At 33.9% G+C, this 21,895-nt stretch overlaps 4 protein-coding genes across 9 annotated transcripts; 2 read left to right on the forward strand and 2 right to left on the reverse strand.

Moving 5' to 3' along the window:
- Nucleotides 1-754: 754 nt before the first annotated feature.
- On the reverse strand, nucleotides 755-4,215 carry LOC111455356 (NADP-dependent D-sorbitol-6-phosphate dehydrogenase-like). 2 transcript variants are annotated; one of them, XR_002712575.1, is made up of 7 exons: nucleotides 3,976-4,215; nucleotides 3,308-3,402; nucleotides 2,986-3,103; nucleotides 2,758-2,890; nucleotides 1,734-1,953; nucleotides 821-1,109; nucleotides 755-778 (listed from the first exon to the last, which is right to left on the reverse strand). XR_002712575.1 is itself a non-coding variant. In XM_023096986.1 (6 exons), exons 1-6 carry the CDS (start codon nucleotides 4,106-4,108, stop codon nucleotides 879-881), a joined length of 930 nt encoding a protein of 309 aa, XP_022952754.1. In that variant the 5' UTR covers nucleotides 4,109-4,215; the 3' UTR covers nucleotides 759-878. The 2 variants fall into 2 exon arrangements, 1 of the variants encoding a protein (XP_022952754.1); XM_023096986.1 differs by having other exon boundaries at nucleotides 759-1,109.
- A 2,314-nt stretch (nucleotides 4,216-6,529) lies between these two features.
- Nucleotides 6,530-11,894, forward strand: LOC111455485 (ubiquitin recognition factor in ER-associated degradation protein 1-like). Of its 4 annotated transcripts, XM_023097199.1 has the most exons (11): nucleotides 6,530-6,635; nucleotides 7,221-7,298; nucleotides 8,006-8,083; nucleotides 8,523-8,547; nucleotides 8,663-8,695; nucleotides 8,793-8,914; nucleotides 9,022-9,152; nucleotides 9,624-9,838; nucleotides 10,004-10,284; nucleotides 10,858-10,931; nucleotides 11,755-11,894. In XM_023097199.1, exons 2-11 carry the CDS (start codon nucleotides 7,296-7,298, stop codon nucleotides 11,771-11,773), a joined length of 981 nt encoding a protein of 326 aa, XP_022952967.1. In that variant the 5' UTR covers nucleotides 6,530-6,635; nucleotides 7,221-7,295; the 3' UTR covers nucleotides 11,774-11,894. The 4 variants fall into 4 exon arrangements, with proteins under 4 accessions (XP_022952967.1, XP_022952966.1, XP_022952968.1 ...); XM_023097198.1 differs by lacking the exon at nucleotides 11,755-11,894 and having other exon boundaries at nucleotides 10,858-10,985; XM_023097200.1 differs by lacking the exon at nucleotides 11,755-11,894 and having other exon boundaries at nucleotides 10,007-10,284; nucleotides 10,858-10,985.
- LOC111455484 (epimerase family protein SDR39U1 homolog, chloroplastic-like) lies at nucleotides 11,038-17,576 on the reverse strand. 2 transcript variants are annotated; one of them, XM_023097196.1, is made up of 13 exons: nucleotides 17,222-17,576; nucleotides 17,050-17,100; nucleotides 15,910-15,985; nucleotides 15,668-15,727; nucleotides 15,453-15,571; nucleotides 14,806-14,850; nucleotides 14,607-14,685; nucleotides 14,314-14,375; nucleotides 13,952-14,054; nucleotides 13,371-13,431; nucleotides 12,473-12,543; nucleotides 11,888-12,027; nucleotides 11,038-11,335 (listed from the first exon to the last, which is right to left on the reverse strand). In XM_023097196.1, exons 1-13 carry the CDS (start codon nucleotides 17,297-17,299, stop codon nucleotides 11,234-11,236), a joined length of 1,047 nt encoding a protein of 348 aa, XP_022952964.1. In that variant the 5' UTR covers nucleotides 17,300-17,576; the 3' UTR covers nucleotides 11,038-11,233. The 2 variants fall into 2 exon arrangements, with proteins under 2 accessions (XP_022952964.1, XP_022952963.1); XM_023097195.1 differs by lacking the exons at nucleotides 17,050-17,100; nucleotides 17,222-17,576 and adding an exon at nucleotides 16,181-16,663.
- Nucleotides 17,577-20,787: 3,211 nt separating this feature from the next.
- Nucleotides 20,788-21,424, forward strand: LOC111455241 (30S ribosomal protein S31, mitochondrial-like). The gene has a single exon (XM_023096833.1). It carries the CDS (start codon nucleotides 20,877-20,879, stop codon nucleotides 21,135-21,137), a length of 261 nt encoding a protein of 86 aa, XP_022952601.1. The 5' UTR covers nucleotides 20,788-20,876; the 3' UTR covers nucleotides 21,138-21,424.
- The last annotated feature ends 471 nt before the right edge of the window (nucleotides 21,425-21,895 follow it).

Below are 21,895 nucleotides of genomic sequence, written 5' to 3' on the forward strand. Positions count from 1 at the left end.
TTGTAGTAGACGACGACGGAACTGTTTGCCATATACCGATCTTTTTTGAAACATTTCCAGTTGTTGTAGTAGACGACGACGGAACTGTTTGCCATATACCGATCTTTTTTGAAACATTTCCAGTTGTAGTAGACGACGACGGAACTGTTTGCCATATACCGATCTTTTTTGAAACATTTCCAGTTGTTGTAGTAGACGACGACGGAACTGTTTGCCATATACCGATCTTTTTTGAAACATTTCCAGTTGTTGTAGTAGACGACGACGGAACTGTTTGCTATATACCGATCTTTTTTGAAACATTTCCAGTTGTTGTCGTAGACGACGACAGAACTGTTAGAGTCGATGTCAAACTTTTTTTCATAAATATTAATGAAAGATAGTACTAAGGTATTTGAAGTTTATTTTGAAAATTTATTTTTTACCCATTTAAACTGAAATCCACTCTTTTTAAAATAAAATATTAACGATTTCTTATTTTTTTTATTAATTAAAAGTATTTTTTAAAATTTAGAAATGTTTTTTAGAAAAAGTGTAAAGTTAAGTGTATTTTTATTAATTTAGTCAAAATTTTATCATTAATTTTATTATTCTAATTAATTTTAAACTTATTTAATTATTTTTAATAATTAAATTAAATTACTTGGTTGTCAATATTACTTATAATCAAAGTTGAATATGGCAAGCAAAAAACAACCATTGAAAAGGAAAGAAGGAAAAAAAACTGTTTAAATTGTTCGATCTTTGACAAAAAAAGATGAAACAGTTCAAAAGTTTGGCCTCCGGGCATCACTTATCCATTTCAACAACAAATGCTACGTAGTAAATTTAAGAACCACTGATAAGGCAAGGGTTATTTATGCAGGGTATATGACTACCTAAGCATATAAATCGATGCCCCAGAACTTTGCGGGTTGGTTCGTTCGATATTTCCTATCGATTCCATTGATTAGATCCATGTCCTCTTTTGCAAGCTCAAAATCAAATACCTGGAAATTCTCTTCCAATCTCTCGGGTTTCGACGTCTTCGGAATCACGACGGTTTTCCTTTGGATGCCCCACTTGAGGGCAATTTGTGCAGCACTCTTCCCATATTTCTTGGCGAGTCCCTATCACAAAAAAGAGCACCATGTTAAAAATCATGACTCTCCATAATGGTATGATATGTTAGGAATCACGGACCTCCACAATAGTATGATATTGTCCACTTTGAGCATAAGCTCTCATGGCTTTGTTTTGGGTTTCCCCAAAAGGCCTCATACCAATGAAGATAGTATTCCTCACTTATAAACCCATGATCTTCCACAAAATTAACCAACGTGGGACTCACTCCCAATAATCCTCAACAATCCTCCCCTCGAACAAAGTTCACTATAAGCCTCCCCTGAGGCTTATGGAGCTCTCGAATAGCCTCCCCTGAGGCTTATGGAGCTCTCGAATAGCCTCCCCTTAATCGAGGTTCGACTCACTCCCAATAATCCTCAACATGATATTGTCCACTTTGAATATAAGCTCTCATGGCTTTGCTTTGGGCTTCCCCAAATGGTCTCGTACCAATAGAGATGTATTCCTTACTTATAAACCCATGATTATTTCCTAAATTAACCAACGTGAGACTCCCTCCCAACAATCCTCGAACACCCCGGATAAGAATTGTGCGGAAATTTGAATATTGAAACTGCAAAGTATTGATCTCAGTTGTTCATGAAAGAGGGGAAGAGCAGCTCACTTACTTGAAGAATTGGATCTTCCAGACAAGAAACTGTACCAAACCATTCATGGTTAGCAGCAGCACCCCCTAGAGGAGTATGAGCTGTGACACAAATCCCATGTTTCTGGCAAAATTTGACAAGAGATTCTCGTTGAAAGTAAGGATGTGTTTCAATTTGGTTCACAGCAGGCTTCACTTTCGAATACGCTAAACAGTCTCTGGTTAAAAAGATGTCGTAATTGCTGCACGGAATCGTTCCATCACAAAATAATGTTCAAATGCAGCAAAATTCATCAGCAAGAAATCTTAAAGCAAGCAAGCAATATTGAATAATGTTCAAATCCAGCAAAATTCATCATAAATCTTAAAGTAAGCAATATTGGGTCGAGTTGCAGTGTTCTTTTATGAGAATAGTGTTCTTCGAAAAACTACTTATGTTATCAGGATTTCAATCAAAGTTCTTGATAATGAAGCAAAGAATCTTATTGTTTAGTTCTGATATTCAAATTGCCTCAGATACAAGTAGAATATACCTTTGAAAATCAATATTTACTTGATAAATGTTTCTAAACTTGGTAAGTTACCAAAATGAAAATAATCGACACTATAAAAGTTCCAAAATAAAGTAAATTGAATTTAAATTAAGAAAAAAACAGTGCACGAAAGCGTGTATAATGCGACGAGAAAGAAAAAATGCATGTATATTGTTCAGACGTATCAACTTTAAGGTTTGTGTCTACTTAATCTCTGAATTTTCTAATTTTTTTAAAATCCACCGACCTACTATACACGACATTGAAAGCTTAAGGTTCCATTAGACAAAATTCAAATCTATGTCTAATAGATCAAATCATTTGTTTTCAAATTTTTCGTAGATTTATTAGACACAAAATTGGAAGTTTAGTAACCTTCTAGACACAATAATGGAAGTTTCTGGACCAACCCGCTAGACACAATAATGGAAGTTTCTGGACCAACCCGAAATTTCACGGACTAAATTGTAATTAGACCAACATGTAATCAAACGTTAGTGAGAGTTACAATACCTGATGCCAATGCTGCGAACTAAACCATTGGAAACAAGATCTTCCATGGCATGCCAAGTGGTCTCTAAGGATATGGTCGTATCAATGTCCAAAACCCCATCTTCAGCCAATTCACTGCTAGTATTGCCGACTCCTTCATAAATTCGAAATTAAGGGGGAAAGGTAAAGAAACAGAAAAGGAAAATGAGAAATATTTGATGAACAGCCATGAAAGGGGCGATACGGTACCGGTATGCTTTACGGCAACCGGGAAGTGCACCAGGTACAGATCCAAGTAGTCTAGTTGAAGCTTCTTTAAGCTGTCCTTGCAAGCCCCAAGAACATGTCCATGGTCTGAATTCCAGAGCTGCCATTGCCAAAACCCAACAACAGTGATTTAAACTTGACTTTCAGCAGCAGTTTTGAAGTGTTTTTAAAATTTTCAATTGGCTAAAAGCATTTATGATCCTTCAAAATCATGCCAAACTCATCCTTAGGCTCCTAACTGTTTGAACTTCAAGCAAGAAGGATTCAAAAAATGTAGACAATAAGAATTCTGAATCAAACTCACCTTTGTGGTGATGAAGAGTTCTTCCCTCTTGACAAGTCCACTCTTAAAAGCTTCTGCTAGAGCCTCGCCAACTTCAGCTTCATTCTTGTAATCAGCTGCAAGAAAACAACATCCATTACAAAACTAAGCCACTCAAGTTTTCCGCAGACAAGAGATTAATGCTTTAAAGCGGTTGCATGTTTGATATCAATTCTGTGATTAATTACTTTTGTTTTAGAAAAGTAAAACAAACATTAATTCCTAAATTTAAACCTTACCAAATCCTTTAACTAAACGATTGAACTTGAAGTTTGAATATGTAAAGATTAGAAAAAAGCTGCATAATCCACTGGATTTTCAAGGTCTTCTGATATCAATAATGGACACAAATCATGGTTAATTGTTTGAAAAGTACTCCTAGATCAGAGCTCTAGGAGAAGGCATCAAACATTTTCATACACAATCATGCATGCTATTATTTCTACACATCAAATTCAAGAAAATCGATGAAAATCCGATTAAAAAAAAATTGCGAGATCTTCCATGATTTCGTCCCGATTTCTAGGTTCTACTCAAGGAAAATCAAAACAAGTCCAGTCGAGGACAAAATCATAATGTGAACAGAATAGAGAGGAAATAGAAGCAAGGGAAACTGAAAAATGATGAACAAATCGAAAAAAGGACGGTACCGGCGCAGTCGAAATGGCGATAACCAATCTTAATAGCGTTGATAATCAGATCTCTGACTAGGTGCTTCTCCATGCGCCAAACTCCCAGCCCCATCACCGGCATCTGGAAGCCATTGTTGAGAGTTATCGCCATTTTTGATCGGAGCTTCTCAATCAATTCAACTAGCTCTGCTTACACAGCTGCTAAGCTTTTGCTTGTGAGTTTGTGATTTTAAGTTCCTCGTTTTGAGATTTTTTTTCTTTTTTTTTATTTATTATTTTCTTGTTTCTGCCGCCGACTTCCTTTATCCACACCAAACGACGTCGTGTGAGAAGCCGGTGTAATCATTGATCGATAGTCCTATTAAACTGTTTTTTTTTTTTTTTTTTTTTTTTTTTTTTTTTTTTTTTTTTTTTTTCTCTTAATTTTAACGTTAACGTTAAAATAATAATTACATAAAAAAAAAGATAAAAAATAAGACTATCAAACGTTGAAATTTTCATATTTCTATTTAATTTAGTGAAAAAATAATAATTTAAATGTTATTATAGGTGTTTTATCTTTTTATTTTTAAAAATTTAGATTATAAATATTACTCTCGTTTTCTTTTATCAGATATTGTTATCAAAATTAATATTAAATTTATCAAAAAAATTATATTCTTTTTTGTTAGTAAAATTTGGTTAAGAATTCAAAAGGTTAATTTAATAGAAATAAAAAAGAATTTTGGAAAAATGTGAAAAAAAAAATACTGACTTAAAAATAAAAAAAAAAGAAAATAATTATTAAATTGTATCCTGATTTTTTAAAATTAATTTATAAAAAAAATGTAACAAAAATGGATAATTTACCTTTATTATTGTAAATTGAAGTATAAAAACAAAATTGTTATTTTTAAAATTATATAATTTATATATATATATTTAAAATTTGATTATTTAAAACGTATTCAATTTTTATTAGGCTAAAAACATATTACATTAATAATTTTTTTTATTAATGTAACCCACACAAATCTGGTTTGAATCAATTTTTTTTAAACAATTCAGAATCAGAAAGAAATAAGTTTTGTGAAACATTGTAAAGATGTATTTTCTCATTTATATGAATAAATTATTCTAATTAGTAAGAGCTCAACGGGACATGCCGTTTCTGATTCGAGGGGATCCTGTTGAGTTCTTACGCTTTCATGTCTATAACTCAATTCATCTGATTATTACAAAGATGAACCTAATCCAGAATATGAACCATAAAAGAAAATACCGACTAAACCGATCACAGGAATATCATTTACGGTACCTATTATTGAGAGAGGAATCCTTCCAGTAGTCTTGGCCATTTCATCAAGTGGTAGTGGAGACACATCAATTTTTTTAAGAAATGTTTTCTTAAATTTAAAATGAAAAAAAAAATCCGTAATAATCCGATACTCACAAATTTTTCGGGCAAGTTTATGTCCGGTATAAATCCTCTCATACGTTCCCTACTCACAAAACTAGCGATAAAATTGAAGATGAATGTAAAAAATATGGGTGTTTGTATGAGTCGATGACCTCAACAACCCGACTATTCATTCCAAACTTGTGTAAAAAAAAAATAGTGTTCACAGCTCAAGTTAACCAAGCGTAACAATCATAACCTCTTCGGTGGCGTTACCGTCGTTTTGAGTGCTTCAAATACATAGTCTCCATAGCTTCGTCATGACGGCTGCCGTCCCTAGACCGTCCTGTGCCGATACCCTCCGAGTAGTAAAATACGAGCCTGAGCTAATGGTCTAGACTCTCAAACTATAGTAAAGACTAACACCATTTTTATAAAATTTTTCATTTATTTTCATGAAAATAAATGCGATAATTTCAAGAAATTAGATTTTATAATAAAATTTTCTCATGTTTTTTAAATATATACTTATTTTAATAATTTATATTACGTTAAGAATAAGAAATAAAATTGAGATCGAATTTATTAATAAGCTCAACGAGAATACAAGCTAGCCGCTAATACGTACGAATAAAAAAATATAAACTAATTAAATATTAAAAATAAAATAAAATATACTATCAATCAAATCATAAAATAAATATATATTAAAATATAATATCTAAGATATATTCATAAATAATATATTATTTAAATATTATATCTCAACCTATTAAAAAAATTTAAAGTAATAAATCTAATCATATTTTATTAGAAAAAATATAATATAACTTACCCTCACATTAATTATTATCTAATTTATAATAAAAAAATCGTAATAAAATTAAGTGATAAAAATGATAAAATAATGAAGATAAGGATTATAATTTGAGGTATAGCGTTATTTTTTAATTAAAAATAAAAATTTATATTATTTTAAACAAATTTATAACCATTACAAATAAATTTTTGATAAATTTTTTTTATCTTTATTAATAATCTTTGATTTAATTTCTATTTTTCAAATAAATTTTGATAATGATTTTATTTTTTATTTTTATTAATAATTTTGATTTAATTTTCCTGATATTATTTGGAGTCAGGGCCCAAACTTATATATATGGCGTGATCTTTACGAAATCGATCTGCTTTTACCGGGTATTCAAATCGGACGCTCACAAGTGAAACCGATCAACTATCTACTCCGCATTGTTCTTCCTCCCGACATCGATTATTCATCTGCGACTCGTTCTCGTCTTCGGTACGACTCTACATTCGCATTATAGCTTGTGTTTTTTCGATTTTAATTCTATATTGGTTGATCGTCTTGAGATGATGCTCTGGTGCTTGTTGTTTGCTTGCTGAGAAAGCTGAGTGTCTTGAACTTTGAAGTTTCATTATCTTTGCGTTTTTATCCTTAGAATATGCGCATTCGTTTATGAGTAAGCTTATTTGCTGTTATGTTGATCGGAAGTTGTTGGTTACCTGCGGCGGAAGAAAGATGAACATAGCAACTTATGGAGTATTCGGTCTGATGTTTGGTTTATTATTGATTGATTATCGTTGGTGCTAGTTCTGATTTGTTTTTTTTATTTTTATTTTTTCATATTACAGTTTAGTCTTATTGTGGTTTTAATGTTTGATATTGAGGCGGAATGAAAGTGAGGATGCTTTTTTTTTCTGTCTTTCTTTTCCCTGCTGTTTTGACATGAATCAGTTTGATGCTCCTGGCGTCCTTAGTCACGCTGTTTAAGTTATCCTGTGCATTAGCTATTTTTAATTGATTTTGAGGTTTATGATACTGTATTTCTCAAACATTCGGTTTTCTTGCGTTTACAACATGCAGAAGTTCTTCACTGCTCGATTGAGAGCCTTTACGAGGTTGATTATCCGTCGAGGAACTCTACACAGGCTCTACAACATGGTATGCATGCTTTTTTCAGCTCGTTAAAATGAGAACCTCTGATGTTTTGTGAAACTGCTCTGGATTCTTACGTTACTTGCGTGATTAGAAAATGAAGAAAAGTTACATAGAATGTGTTTTAGACGTTTATGATGCGGAATTGAATTTCATTGACCTACAGAAGGATCTCTTTTCCCTCAATTTAATAAACTACTGCTGCTTTTTGATACATATGTTACTGTTTTATGTTAGTCCTTGACCTGGAGACACCGTGCTTCTTCTGGCTATGGAACACTAAACTTGTTACAGAAATATTTGCTGAGGATTTATCCTAGTGTGGCATATTTATTTCTGCTGCCTAAACCCTTCTAACTAATATGATAAATGTTAGCATGAGAACTCCTTTTTTTTTGAAGGAACACAAATATTTTTATACATCTCACTTGCTAGAAGCAGTGTGCCACTTATATGATATATGATAGCTAGATTTAAGATCATACTGTTTTGAATGTTTCCAATCAATCCAAACCTTGAGGAAGGATTTGAATTGTGTTGAAGTTTACTCTAGCCATGTCCATGTTACAATTTCTGCTATACACTGGCCTCCAATTCCCTGTTTTAGGAGGGTTCTTATTGTGAAGAATTGTTTACGTTTTCTGTTAAAAAATAGATTGGTTAGCTTTTGCAACCATTACAACTCATGTATCTCTATGTTTCTGCGTCTGCAGTATATTGATGGGTATGGATATCGTGGAACATCATTTGAGCAAAGATATCAATGCTTCTCTGCATCATTTATTGATAAGGTTTGATTATCTTCTACATCTATTAACCATTTTTAGAAACGTGCTCAATTCTTGTTTAGCGTTTGGGGTATTCCTTGGCCTCATTGCATTTTCATTCTTTTACATACATATCAAGGGCCATCTTCTTCATGATAGCCGATTAAATGTAGGCAGGAGTTGCAATTTGGTCATGTCTTTGTTTGAAGTTTGTGCTTGGAACAAGCATTGGTCATGCATTATTATTTTTTATAAGCATGAAGTTTCATGTAATATCAAGCAAAGCTACTGCTGCGCATGTTTCCAATTTCTAGGCATATACAGTAGAAAGTAAATATATATCGGAATGTTCTCTTCATCATAAAGAACTTTAGAGTATCTATAATTGCAAGTATATAAGTGAATTATTTGTTATTCCCAAAATAGATAGCTTATTCTAATCCCAGTTAATCTTTTCCTGCAGCCACACGTTGAAACTGGAGACAGAAGTAAGCTGTTCTATCTTTACCCTTTTTATGGTTTAGGTTTCATTTCCTTTCTTAACGTTTTTTTAATTTCCTTTTCTCAAGTTTCTAATGTTGTTTATTTTAATTATTTTTTCAGTTATAATGCCTCCATCAGCCCTTGATCGCCTTGGTTTGTTGCCATATTCTTAGAAGTCATTTTTGTTCTCCTATTTTTTCTGTCGTGCTTTTCATCATAGGTGACTGATTTTAAACACAACCCCCTGCAGCATCTTTACAAATTGATTATCCAATGTTATTTGAGGTTCGAAATGATGCTCTTGAGCGAGTCTCTCATTGTGGGGTTTTGGAGTTTGTTGCAGAAGAAGGCATGATTTACATGCCTTATTGGGTAGGGTTCCCTATTTCTCTTGTGTGATGTGTCCCAGGTGTTATTGGCTCTGTCTTATGTCCTATCGTATAATTTTTCCGCTTCTGTTCTAATTGTTTCCCCTTCAGATGATGGAGAACATGCTTTTGCAAGAAGGAGACTTGGTGCATGTGAAGAATGTCACTCTTCCAAAGGGAACTTATGTTAAATTACAACCTCACACAAAGGACTTTCTGGATATCTCCAATCCAAAAGCAATGTAAGATATTTTTTCAAGTTTTAGCTGGTGAAACATGTGTCTAGTGTTCTCTACTTCTTTGTATTTCTAGCTTGTGTCACAGAAATGAGTTCTAAAGTTGAAATCCTCAGTCATTTTCTTATTAATTTGTAGATTAGCTCTTTAAACTCTAATAAATTAGCCGCTACCACCTATATTATAACCTTAAGCCCAATAAGTACACAAAATGCTCGAACATCAAACAACCCACCATGGATTGATGTTGACCCAATGGTAAAAATAGGCAGCTCTAATCAAATGTCTTTGAAGCTATGGGTTCAAAGCTCAGTAGTCACTTAGAATGTCTTTGAAGCTATGGGTCCAAATCTCTCTCTCTCCTTTTCTTCTTGTCATTGTCTTTTCATACATCACATGTGATTTCACCATCTCTAATGGTTGGTGTGATGAAGTTCGTTTCACACAACAGTTTATTTATTTATTTATGCCATACAGCTTAGAGACAACACTTAGGAATTTCTCCTGCCTCACCACCGGAGACAGTATTATGGTGGCATATAACAACAAGAAATATTACATTGACATAGTCGAAACAAGGCCATCCAATGCAATAAGTATCATTGAGACAGATTGTGAGGTGGATTTTGCACCTCCCCTGGATTACAAGGAACCGGAGAAGCCTGTTGCACCAACCAAGGGAAAGGAGCAAGGTACACCATCTTCTACTCTCTTTTTCTCCAATTCTTACTGCAAATTTGGTTTTCTATTTTACTTTTGAAATAGATGTTTCTCTAAATCAGTCTATTTGCTTGAGGCATTGAAAATCAGAAGACCACCGTTTACTAATTCTAGATTATATGTAATGAACTCTCTTGCAGTTGCAGAGGCGATGGAACCAGAAGCTGAACCCAAATTTGTCGCTTTCACGGGAACAGGCAGACGTTTGGATGGTAAATCTTCAAATTACCAGCCTCAGCCAATTTCATCGGCGGCTAGGCCATCTGATGTGAAGCAATCGGGCGGTAGTAGCAGCAGCAGCAGATTTGGCCATTCACAACAGTCTGCTGGGTCTAGCTCATTGAACGGAACTCGTCGGTCTCATGGAAAGTTGGTATTTGGACAGAATGCTCATCGAAATCCTAAAGAAAATCCAAAGGTACCCTCCACTTTTCACAAATCATCCTCTAATTTTAACTCAATTTATAAGTTTAGTCTTGAATTTTTAGTGTCTAATAGGTCACTATTATGATGTCTAATACATATATAAACCTTTCAAATGACTAATGTTTTACTTATGTCAATTTTGTCCGTTCAACTTTAAAAATGTTTTATTGGTTCTTGGATCTTTTATTTTGTGTTTTAATATGTTTATGATATATTCAATTTTTTTTTAAAAAAAATAAATTAATCTATTAGATATGAATTTAAATTTTGTCTTATAGAACTTAGAACTTTAGAATTATGTCTCTATTAGACTAAAAAATAACGATTTTGTTATAATAATGAGTTAGACATAAAATTGAAAATTTAAGAACTCGTTAACACTTCCAAGAAATATATTAGATACAACTTTAGAAGTTTAATAACTAAAAATGTGATATAACCTTTAAATTATTGCATTTGCCGGTTAATTCATCAACTTATTTGTTGTTTAACTTTCTTTTGCCACTTAATTTATTTCCAGAAAACCAGCCTATTATTATTATTATTATTTCTTGTGATTATGTAGGAGGCCTCGAAAGAGAGTGAACAAGAGCAGCCTGGAAAGGAAGAGCCCAAATTTCAGGCCTTCTCTGGAAAAAGGTACTCACTGAGAGGCTGATTTGATTGTGTCTAATATCCATGCCTATAAATATATTTAATTTAGCTCTAAGTTGCTGGAATACACATTTACTCAGCCGTTTCATAGTCAACAGAAGCTGCTAATGTAGTTAAAAGTCGTGCCTCAGTTATGCCCATAACTTTATGACCAAATATTTGATCTCCTTCTCCACTACAATTTTATTTGAGAAGGAAAACCAAAGCCAATAAACAAAATACCAAACTACATTATAATTAAAGTCATAACAAAAAAGGAAAGAATTTAATAAGAATGGAAGACACACTTAGGAGAGAATGGCCTTGAGTGCCTCTTTCACAGTCGGGTACTTGAATGTAAAACCCAGTTCCTTGGCTCTCGTAGGAACCACCCGTTGCCCTTCCAAAACCTGTAGCAAAAGCACAGCTCAACTTAAAATACGAGTTTGGCTAACCTATTATTTTGGCCTCTCTATACACAATCTTTACTTACCATTAATCTTAAATTCAGTCCTTCCAATTAATTTTTATAAAAATTAAAATAATTTAAATAACAGAAAGAACAGGATGCTACAAGAGGCTTTTTTATTTTAAAAAAAAATCAATCATAAACTATTTTTTTTAAGATATATTGACAAAAAAAAAAAAAAAAAAAAAAAGGAGTTTTTAAAATTATTTAGTAGGCTAACTCATTTTATTTTCATTATTAATTGTGTGTTAAATAATTTAGGCTTATTATTATTTATTGTTTTCAAAATTTATGAATTTGTTATGCACACAAGAGGGGCCTGTGCTTTGTTCTGACATTTTTTAAACGTTATGTTCTCAGATACAAACTTTCTAATTGAAGAAAATAAACAATTTGAAAGCTTAGAGAGGCTTGAGGGGAGCATATGGCATAAAAAGGGAGATTTGTATTAATTAAAGAAAGGAAGTATTAGGGATATTATTAGGAATCTCACCACAGAAGCTCCTTCCCCAAGGACGGCTTTGAGAGCAAAGTCAGGTACAGGAAGCCATGAAGGTCTGCCCATCGCAGCTCCCAATCGTTCGCATAATTCAGCCAGCTTAACCGGGTTCGGCGCCGTTCCATTAATAACTCCTGAGGATTGTTTGTAAGAGACACCAGAGTTTAGATTCTGTTCGATTATGATTGATTTCTCTCTTTTTTGTTTAGATTTTCCTTTTTAGTTTTAATTTTTTTTATTTTATTTCTTTGAAATTGGACTATAAATCATATATTTATTTAGAATCTTTTTTTTTTTTTTTTGAAAAAAAGAAACACAATTATCAAATATACTTAAAGACCAAATAATTGTCCATTTTCCATTAGTAATTGTATTTTTCCATTTTGAGTAAACGTTCTAAAAAAATATATTATTAGAAAAGCTTTTTTTAATAATTATTTTGAACTTATAAAATGTATAATTAGTATTAGAATAATGAAAGATAAAATAATGGATAATTAGAATTAATATTTGAAATTAGTTTTTAGTTATTATTTTAGTTATGTTTTACGCTGCAACTGGGTAGAATGAAAATATTACCGTTATAAGATGGATTGGTCAGAGCTTCATATATTAAGTTCACAATGTCATCCAAGTGAATCCAGGAAAACCTGCAAAACCCATTTTGATATTAAATTAAACTGGGAATCAAAATAAAATAACAATCAAAATAAAATAACAATCTTTTCTGGAAAAAGTAGTAAGCTAACTGTCACAAACGAACAACCTAAAACATGGGCCAAAATGTCTCCCATTTTTTTTTTCCGAAAGGTTGTTGAGAGGTTTGGGAATTTAGGACTTAAAGTTTTAAGGTAAATCTATAATTTTTTTTAAATAATATATTATAAATGTTTGTCCATAAATGATTCTTTAAATATCGCGTATTAGTTTGAAGAATTTTGTGTTAACTGGTTTTTTATGGATCATGATTTTGAGTGAAAGAATTTTGGTAGGCAAAACTCAATTTTTTAATAATAAAATGTTAGGAATCAGACTCTCCACATAATCGTATGATCCATTTTAAGCCTAAACTCTCCTGGCATGTGATCCATTTTAAGCCTAAACTCTCCTGGCTTTGCTTTAAAACTCTCTTGACTTTGCTGGCTTTGCTTTAAACTCTCCTGAGTTTGCTTCAAAACTCTTCTGGCTTTGCTTTAAAACTCTCCTTTGCGGTTTTGCTTTAGACTACCCAAATGGAGATAGTATTCCCCAAACCCATGATTTTCTACTAAATTAACCGAGCTGGACTCATTCCCAATAATCCTCGACATAAAAGTGAATTAATTTCTAAGTTTTTCGAAAAATCACACCAATCTTCATGGAGGTAAAAAAAGTAAATTACTAATATTTTGTCAATTACCCAAGTCAGAGTGGTAAAAAAAAAGTCTCTCATTTCAACTCATCATATAATTGAGGCATAAAAAGAGAGAGTATTTACCATTGTCGTCCTGACCCCAAAGGGCCTCCAGCAAACAGATTGAAGAGGGGTATCATTTTGGCTGCAAAGGCACAAAGATGGAACATTCAATACAAAACTAATCATCGATTAAAAAAAATTAAGATTAAAAAGGAAAAAAAAAAGTACATGGACTGAAATATTCGACAAAAGGTAAAAGCATATGGACCAATATCTATATATTGAATGATCAGACTTGTCCATTATAATTCGATCTATGGATCAGATAACTTTTTTGCTGATAGAAACAACGATCAAAGATCGGATTGATAGAACAAACACCATACTAAAACAAATTGAAAAAAATTAGAAAAGACACGAAAAACGCGATTCTAAAGCCAGAACTAAATATTAGTCCTAACAAAATAAGTGATATATTAGAATTTTCGAAAAATCTTTTAAAGATATTAAAAAAAAGAAATGTACGAATGTACGATTAATTCGTAGATCGCATCATTTTCTAAAATTTTTTTGTTGAAAACATATATAGATAATAAAATAGATTAAAATTGAACCAAATAATTAAGAATGAATAAGAAGATCATGAGGTTAAACTCCCATACCTAAAGCACCACCTTCTTTACCAAGAACAACACCTATACGAATAAGAGCCACTCTGACGTTCTTGTTTGCTCCCAGGGCTGTTGCTTCCCATTCCCTACAAACCTGGAAAATCAGAATCATCAAACAACAGCTTCACACTAGACAATCATTGAGTGAATTAGAGGAGGATTAAGAGTTTGTTTAGGACGACTTTTTTAAGTGCAAAGAAGTGTTTTCAGATATTTAGGAAGTCGTTTCAAACAATCTTAAGTTTTACTAACTCTATCGCGATTTAATTATTTTCCTCTTCGATTTCGAAGAAAAAACTTTAAAAAATCCAACAATTCCTCTTCAATTAGCTCAATCTAACAACTTTTCTCACCTCGGCCAAGTAGTCATTACCGGATGGACTTCGTTCGTCAAATATTGCTGTTTCACTAGTACCTGAGAGACAGAATAGTTCAAGTATAATTTACATTATGAATTTGAGCTTCATAATTCCCACGTTGAAACTGAGAAAACAGGCAGCCCTATCAGGAAAAGGATGAAAAAGCAAAATTCACGACAGATCGATTGAACTATACTCAAGCGTTGATCATTTTTTCTTTGAATATTCCTATATTTCTAAGCTAATCTAGATATTGGCATATGTTCTTTCGGATATATAACACATACCATAGTAACCAACAGCTGTTGCGCTAACCAAAACTGTCGGGCGAGCTACGTCGGGGGCATCGTTAATTAAGCTCACAACCTTCACATTAGTTAGGTATTAAATATTGGTATATATCAGATTTGGCTTCTGTAAGCCAGAAAGGGAATAAGTCTCTTAAACTGTTTGCAAAACTCTATAGTTAGCTGGACAAGTTTTTACCTTTGAGGTGACTCTGATCCTGCTTTGCTTGATCTCTTTCTTGATCTATATAACAACGGATACAGAGTATATAATATTAATCTCTGAAAAATAAGGCCTCAGATTGTAAAATTGAAACAAGTAGAGTAAGAGATAATAATAGTTGTTTCATCATACTGCCACAAACAGTTGGATGAACTGATCTAAAGCATAGCTTGAATCAATTTCTACCGTCAGTTAAAATTTCACACTAGCTCAATAAGATCAAGTCCAATAAGAATCTTATGAGCCAATTGTGTATATATTTTAGGAAAACGATTTAGGTATTTTAGCAATAAATTGTCTAGCCTCTTCACTCTACCAATGTTTTCATCCTCAAGAAATATAAAACTAGTCATTTCTATAGAGTGTCATGTAATCTCTTTTCTATGGGTCTTAATAAAGAGTGCGAGTATTTATCTAAAACTGATGTGTCTCCAGTTATGGACATATCTAGTGCCACCTTAAAATATTCCAAATGTTAAGCTCCATTCCAAGATTGATTATAAGTACTATTCGAGTAGAGTAATTAGTACCTATTCGAACAGCTTATTATAGCTTGTTGTACAGAAAATGAAGCCATAAACCACGTTATAGGGGGTCAAAATCCATTGGAAATATGTACTAACCTCAGGAGACCACCTGGTACTTATAGGCAACCCAGCCAAGTTAACAACGCCATCAGAACCTTGGATGCAGTCTTTCCACCCTGGCTCCTCTGCGATCACAATTCCTGGAAACTCCCTAGCTACAAGTTATGGGATGTAGTTCAAAAGTTAGACAGAAGACAAGTCAAAAGGTGCAGTAAAAAATGAAAGACTATTGACATGTGTTACCTTCTTACCCGGAAAAATCAACTCGGCTTTAGATTTAGAGCGTGTCAAAACTCGAATGTTGTGGTTATCTATATCCAGCAACACAACAAAGAATTCTCAATCAGTTGTTCATCCACTGTATTTGTGAGAAGTAGATTGGAGTAAAAGGTTAAAGATATGATCTTAAGAAAGCAATGTTTTGTGAAATTTTTTGGTAAGCTTTTATGTCTTTGGATTGTCCAGATGTCTAGGTTGATGTATTGAATATAACCTGTATGTAGCCTTTGCACAAGTCTTCGACCGATAAAGCCTGTAGCTCCAGTTATTGATACAGTGAGCTGATTTTTCTGCAACGAAGTTCCTTTTAATCAAGAAATCGAGCTGAGAAAAATGAAAGAGCTCAAAAGGGCTTACAAAAACTTCTTACAAAGAACCTAACCAACCACAGATCTAACAAGACAGGAAAAAGAAAAAGAAAGCAGCTAGCATGCAAATTGCCAATGGACAAGACCATATTCACAAAAGGGTGGATGAAACAAAACCTCCCCCAACATGAGAGAACGATCTCTATAACGAGCTAAACGAACACCAAAAGTCTCCAAAAAACAGTCCCATGATGGAAGTGCGAACTGGGATTTCCGCATGATGTGATCCAGATTTTCAGACGCCTTGCTACTATGTAAGCACCAGTGTGGCCTCAACAGGAAGGAAGGGTGTTTTTTAATGCAACCCATTGTGTTGACTCTCCCATGTAAGGCTTGCCTAGTAAAGAATTCGACGTTCTTGAGAAGGTGAACCTTCCTCGAGTTCCTAGAAGCGCGAGGGCTACTCAAAATGAGGAAAAATGAACAGTAAGGGAGCCCCTTGGAGGGATTAGGGGACCAAAAAATGACATTCCTACTACTCGAGTGAAGATGGACGTTTCCCAATGAAGAAAGAAGAGAAGACATGTCAAATGATTCCCTATCTGAAAGTGGATAGCCGAAACCAAAATGAAGAGAGTAAGCCATTGGATTGCCACCCAGGGAGATAGCTAACCGAGAATTCTTGAACGTATCAAGCTCACAGAGCTCACAGATCGAGGATCATAAGACCCTGTGTCAAAGCCTCCGACTCCAATGGGAAATGGCAGAAACATTTAGCCAGCAAAGCCTCACTATGGAGTCACAAATTAACTATGCCAAGCCCCCCAACGTCAACCTTGAAGTATCAATGATTTTGAAAGATCAATAACAATAATATGACTTCACAGCTACAGAAATGTCGGGAGTCAATTATCAAACATAGGAAACGCAGTCAAGAACAAACTGACTTTAAATTAACACACATTACAATTCTCAATTCCAAGACTGAAATACAAAAAACAGCTATCGGCCGTGTAAACGTAAAACATTGAAATTCAAGTACATACCATCTCTGTTGCATCAATGGCGCAGAAAGCCCTGAACCTCTTGCCACATATCTTCAAGAAAAAAGAGCATTTAAACGAAGAAAAACAGAGAGAGGGGCCTTTCATCAATCATTCACTCAATCAATGCCCCCGAAAAGCTAATAAATTGAGATTATTACAACCGAACACTTACTGCCACATGTTGAGGGATGCGAATAGAATGGGAGACAGTACGAGTCCATGAGAAGGAAATGGCGCCAGGGGTCTTCATTTAGGAAATAATGGCGGGTGGGCTCGGAGCTCTGTCGGCAGCACAGTAAGAAGGAAAGACGGGAAAATGAGGAGATCTAAATTAGGATAGGACGGGTTTGATGGTCCGGGCGGCAGGAAGCCATTTCCATCACAAAATTAAGCTCGGTGAGGCTGATTGAAACAAATGGTCCTCCGAGGAAGCTCAACTGGAGTGGACGGGAATGAAAGATGATTAATTGAGAGAGAATCGGTAATGGGTCAGAGAAAAAAAATACTTGAGCGAGGTTCAACTTAGGAGTATTATTTTTACCTAATTGATAATCCAAATTAACAAAATGTATGAGAATTATTGAACATACAAACTGTCACAGCCCAAAGTTTAAATATCGAAATCAAGGGTCTAGACCTATGTAATGAAATAGCAATAGAGAAGACGAGATTAAAAAGTTTAGTAATCATGTAAAAGGTTTGAAATTTGGATTACCAAAAGCCCTCTAGAGGTTTTCACTTGCAATCCCTATGCGCGCGGCTTCCCGAGCAGGCGCGGGTCAGGGGCGCCGGGTCGGGCCGGCCGGATCTGCGTGCCTGACGCGTGTCCGCTGCCAGGTGAGGACGCGCCTCACCAGTCGATGATCGACACGTGTCGATCATCGGTTTCGCCGCGCTCCTCCACATGCCGGCCGACGCGTGGCGGCTCTCCACCCTCTCTCCTACGTTTTTTCCATTTTCTAGGCCTCTTTCACGTTTTGATCTATTTTCTTTGATTTTTTTATCTTTCAATCTGTAATCCGATTCAACAAATTTTCTTCACGAATATTATAGATGTCATGTTCTACTCCTTCGAAACAATTTTCTTATATTTTTCTGATAATCACAGATCTTAATATTTGAGTTCGAATTCGGAGAAAAACACGAGTTCTTACCGAAAATCACGTTTTCTTGAAATTCCGATTCGAACATCAATCTTGGCCGCCTTCACTCCAGAACTTAACTAGATAACGCTGTTGAGGGTAAGAGTCCAAGGATCAACACAAAACGTCGCTAACACACAAAAATCTTAATAACTTCTCGATCTACACACTCGTGGACTAACCTGAAGTTTTTGGACGTTTTGACGAAATAGGAAGGTGCGATTCATGAGAGCACCTTGCCTCGAACTATTAACGGTTTAGGTTGAGGACTCGAATCTCCGGCGTCAGTTCTGTTTCAATCTCCTCCTCCTTCCTCAAAAACCCTAATCTTCTTTCCCCCTCCTTTCTTCTCTTTCTTGATTCAACCAAACAGACCCTTGATTCAACAAAACAGACCCCTCCAAGTAACAAGGGCAAAATGAATAGTTTGCCACTATTGTGGCCTAGTTTTTTTTTTTTTTTTTTTTTTTAACTCAGGCGCTACACAAATAAATATCTCCATATATTCAAAAGAATTAGCAAAGTTTTAGACTAAGCTACCAATTACAAAAAGGATGAAAAATCCCTATTCCTTTATTTTGTGATTCTTGTGTATCATGTAGAGACTAATTCCTTTCGAAACATCAAACTATTTCAAAATTATCTTTTAAATAGTTGAGGTTTAAAATCCATTTCACTGTAGGTCCTAATCAACTCGTCCATTCATGAAGCTACTTAAATCTTTTTGAGGTGAATGATGGAATATATGGCTTACCTAATTTCATCATTATTATTTTATCTATTTCTCACCTCGTTGTTTGTTGCATTATGCCGTAAAAAATATTTTTGATCTTCAACCGAAAATAATATTTCATTCTCTCAAATTTAGTTGGAAGTCATTTAATCCCCAATTTCAAATTTGTAAAAATGTAATTTCAAAAGTTTTAATGAGTAATAATTTAGTTTTTCTGGGAACAAATTTAATTACCTATTTTTTTCAAAAAAAACTTAATAGTATTTTCATAATATAATAGAATAAATTATTTCAAATTTTAGAAGTAAATAAACTAAATCCTTAACCACTAAAACTTCATACGTTAAACTATTTATTTTATAAAAATTGAAACTAAGACTGTTTTTAACCATTGAAGTTTTATAATGAACTATGGTAATTGATTAGTATGAAAAACAAACAAGAAATCTAATCCATAACATCGCTATTAAGCTTGATCATCATAACAACAGGTGGCCTCATCGGCCAATTGAAGTTTTCTTATTCGAAAAACCGATCCTAGAATACGGAAACATCTTATTGACAATTTCTTAGAGCAAACAAAGCAAAAAATGAGACGAACTTGTTACCTTCACCGTCTTTTGTACTACGGAAGTTTCCAATCGAAGAAACTCAAGAGAGATAAATCCAAGCTCTTCGAAGAAACCTCTGTACATCTTCGTCCAACACTATTTTTCATTTCATCCTAAAAGATAGATACAAGAACAGATCAATAAGAGCATAAGTTTGAGAGAGAGAAAACAAAAACTACGATTGAGAGATTAGGTATGAGAAAAGCGAGAAAGAAAAGATGAAGAAATCGAGCATAGCTATTCGAAAACCTGATCGGATCTCCAAACTGGAGAACTTTCGAAAGCTTGTTCCCTCTCGCTTCCTGGTTTTCCCCCTCCCCCCTCTCTGCATCTTTTTTTAATTTTTCGCGCCATGAATTTGAACATCTTTCCTCCCAAAACACCATATATATACCCTCTCGGCTGTGGGGCCCACTCAATGAACCCGTTTTTTCTATTTTATTTTCTAAAAGAATGTTCATTTCTATGTGTGAAGAATTTTAATTTAAAATTTGCATTAATTAATTCTTTAATTATTCATTTTCGTCTTATGAACCATTCCACGTCTAATCTTCACTCATAAATTTTATTAAACTAAAAAAACATAAATCAACCTTAAAATAAGATAATGATTGCAATTACAGCCATGTAAATGCCCGAGATTTGAATCGACTACTTCATAGATGATGATATGAACTAAGAGACATCAATCATATAATATACTTCAATGAAGATGTGAAGAAAAAGTTGTCAAAATTATCAAAGGATGTTTCAATTCACCATAAAGTATGAATGTTACATAAAGCCTTCAAGCTCGACATGATTGGATTTTGCTTGTGGAGTGATTCGATCAACAAGATAAGTGTTTTTGGGTTGAGATAGACATGGTATGATATTGTCCACTTTGAGTGTAAGTGCTCGTGACTTTGCTTTGGGTTTCCTTAAAAAGTTTCATGCTAATGAAAGGAGTATTCCTTGATTATAAACCCATGACTATTTCCTAAATTAACCGATGTGGGACTTCCATCATCCAACAAAAACAAAATAAAAAGTCTGAGATCTAAATATATGAGTAATTCATGGATGATATATGTTTTAATCGGTTAAAATAATAATAATAATAATACTAATAAATGTAAGAACAATTTTTAAGGAATAATTTTACTATTTAAAATTGAAGGTGGTTTTTTTTTTTTTTTTTTTTTTTTTTTCCTGAAATTTTCCCTTAATAAAAATGGAGAAAAAATCTAAAAATTTCACAAGAAAAAATGGGCTTGCCTTTTGGGCTCCTCTATAGGTAGTTCGCTCCCATTTGCCTCCACCATAGCAGTTGGTTCTGAACCATCTTGGAAGAACCAGGCGATGGCGCAGTGGTGCGGCGCATTAGCTAAGCGAGTGATGGCGGCGGAGCGACGGTCTCCTTCACTGACGTCGTCCATGGCGGTTGAAGGACTGGTGCCGATCCTTTGTGGACGAGGTGACAAGAAGACGAAGAAGGGGAAAATATTCAAAGGCTCGTACGGCAACGCTAGGCCGAAGAAGGAGAAGAAGATTCAGCGAATTAAGGATAAAATCGAGGTTCCTAGTTCTACTCCTTGGCCTCTTCCTTTCAAGCTCATCTGATTTTAATCTCCTTTTTTGTTGCCTCTAATCGCATCGGACTTTCATGATCCGTAATTTTGAAAAATCAAGGTTTTCTCGAGGTTTAGGGTTTATGTCAAGTCAAGATCAATTTAAGCAGAATTAGAATTGATCTTTAGTGATAAATCGTCTGCTGATGCGTACGATTTCATTTTTCCGATCTGAAATTGGAATACAGAGCTTTTCGAGCGAATTTTGGCTCAGGTTCGAATGATATATGGAAATTTTTGGAGAAATAAAGATTTATGTCAATCGGATCTGATTTATCATACTGAATCTCCAATTTAGGCTTCAACAATCTGCAATTTCGCGATAGATTTGAGAATCAAAATCTTTTCTCTGTATGTTTTAGAAGATTAACAGAAGAATAATATGATGGAATTAGCAAAAATGTATTTGAAGGTGGAAATGATTAGCAATACACCTCAGTCTCATATTAATGCTTGAATTTTCCAGATTTACTATATTTTACTAAGAAATTTTCCAAATGTCGATTTTCATTTTTGATCATAAAAACAACTCACAATTTAAGGCTTTTATTTTACTTTTTATAACAAATGTATAACTTGTTCTTGCAAATGTGTATTTCAATAGGTGTAATGAAAATCTATAAATTTAAATAGAATGTGTCTATAATTTTTTTTTTTTTTTTAATTTTTTCTAAACAAAAGAGGTGAAAGATATCCCATAAGCATTGAATTATTGATAATCCAATATGTCTCCGCTTTAGATTTGTTGGT

This window comes from Cucurbita moschata, unplaced genomic scaffold (genome assembly GCF_002738365.1).
Source record: "Cucurbita moschata cultivar Rifu unplaced genomic scaffold, Cmos_1.0 Cmo_Scf00017, whole genome shotgun sequence".
NCBI lineage: Eukaryota > Viridiplantae > Streptophyta > Magnoliopsida > Cucurbitales > Cucurbitaceae > Cucurbita > Cucurbita moschata.

Coding starts and splice junctions, on each gene's coding strand:
- LOC111455356 (XM_023096986.1), bottom strand. CDS start 4,108: ATGGCGATAACTCTCAACAATGGCTTCCAGATGCCGGTGATGGGGCTG. Junction 3,403..3,975: donor TCGCCATTTCGACTGCGCCG/GTACCGTCCTTT, acceptor GTTTTCTTGCAG/CTGATTACAAGAATGAAGCT. Junction 3,104..3,307: donor AACTCTTCATCACCACAAAG/GTGAGTTTGATT, acceptor TGGCAATGGCAG/CTCTGGAATTCAGACCATGG.
- LOC111455485 (XM_023097199.1), top strand. Junction 8,084..8,522: donor CTGCATCATTTATTGATAAG/GTTTGATTATCT, acceptor CTTTTCCTGCAG/CCACACGTTGAAACTGGAGA. Junction 10,285..10,857: donor ATCCTAAAGAAAATCCAAAG/GTACCCTCCACT, acceptor GTGATTATGTAG/GAGGCCTCGAAAGAGAGTGA.
- LOC111455484 (XM_023097195.1), bottom strand. CDS start 16,648: ATGGCTTACTCTCTTCATTTTGGTTTCGGCTATCCACTTTCAGATAGG. Junction 15,728..15,909: donor TGTGCAAAGGCTACATACAG/GTTATATTCAAT, acceptor TGCTGGATATAG/ATAACCACAACATTCGAGTT. Junction 14,851..15,452: donor GTACCAGGTGGTCTCCTGAG/GTTAGTACATAT, acceptor GTTGTTATATAG/ATCAAGAAAGAGATCAAGCA.
- LOC111455241 (XM_023096833.1), top strand. CDS start 20,877: ATGGCGCAGTGGTGCGGCGCATTAGCTAAGCGAGTGATGGCGGCGGAG.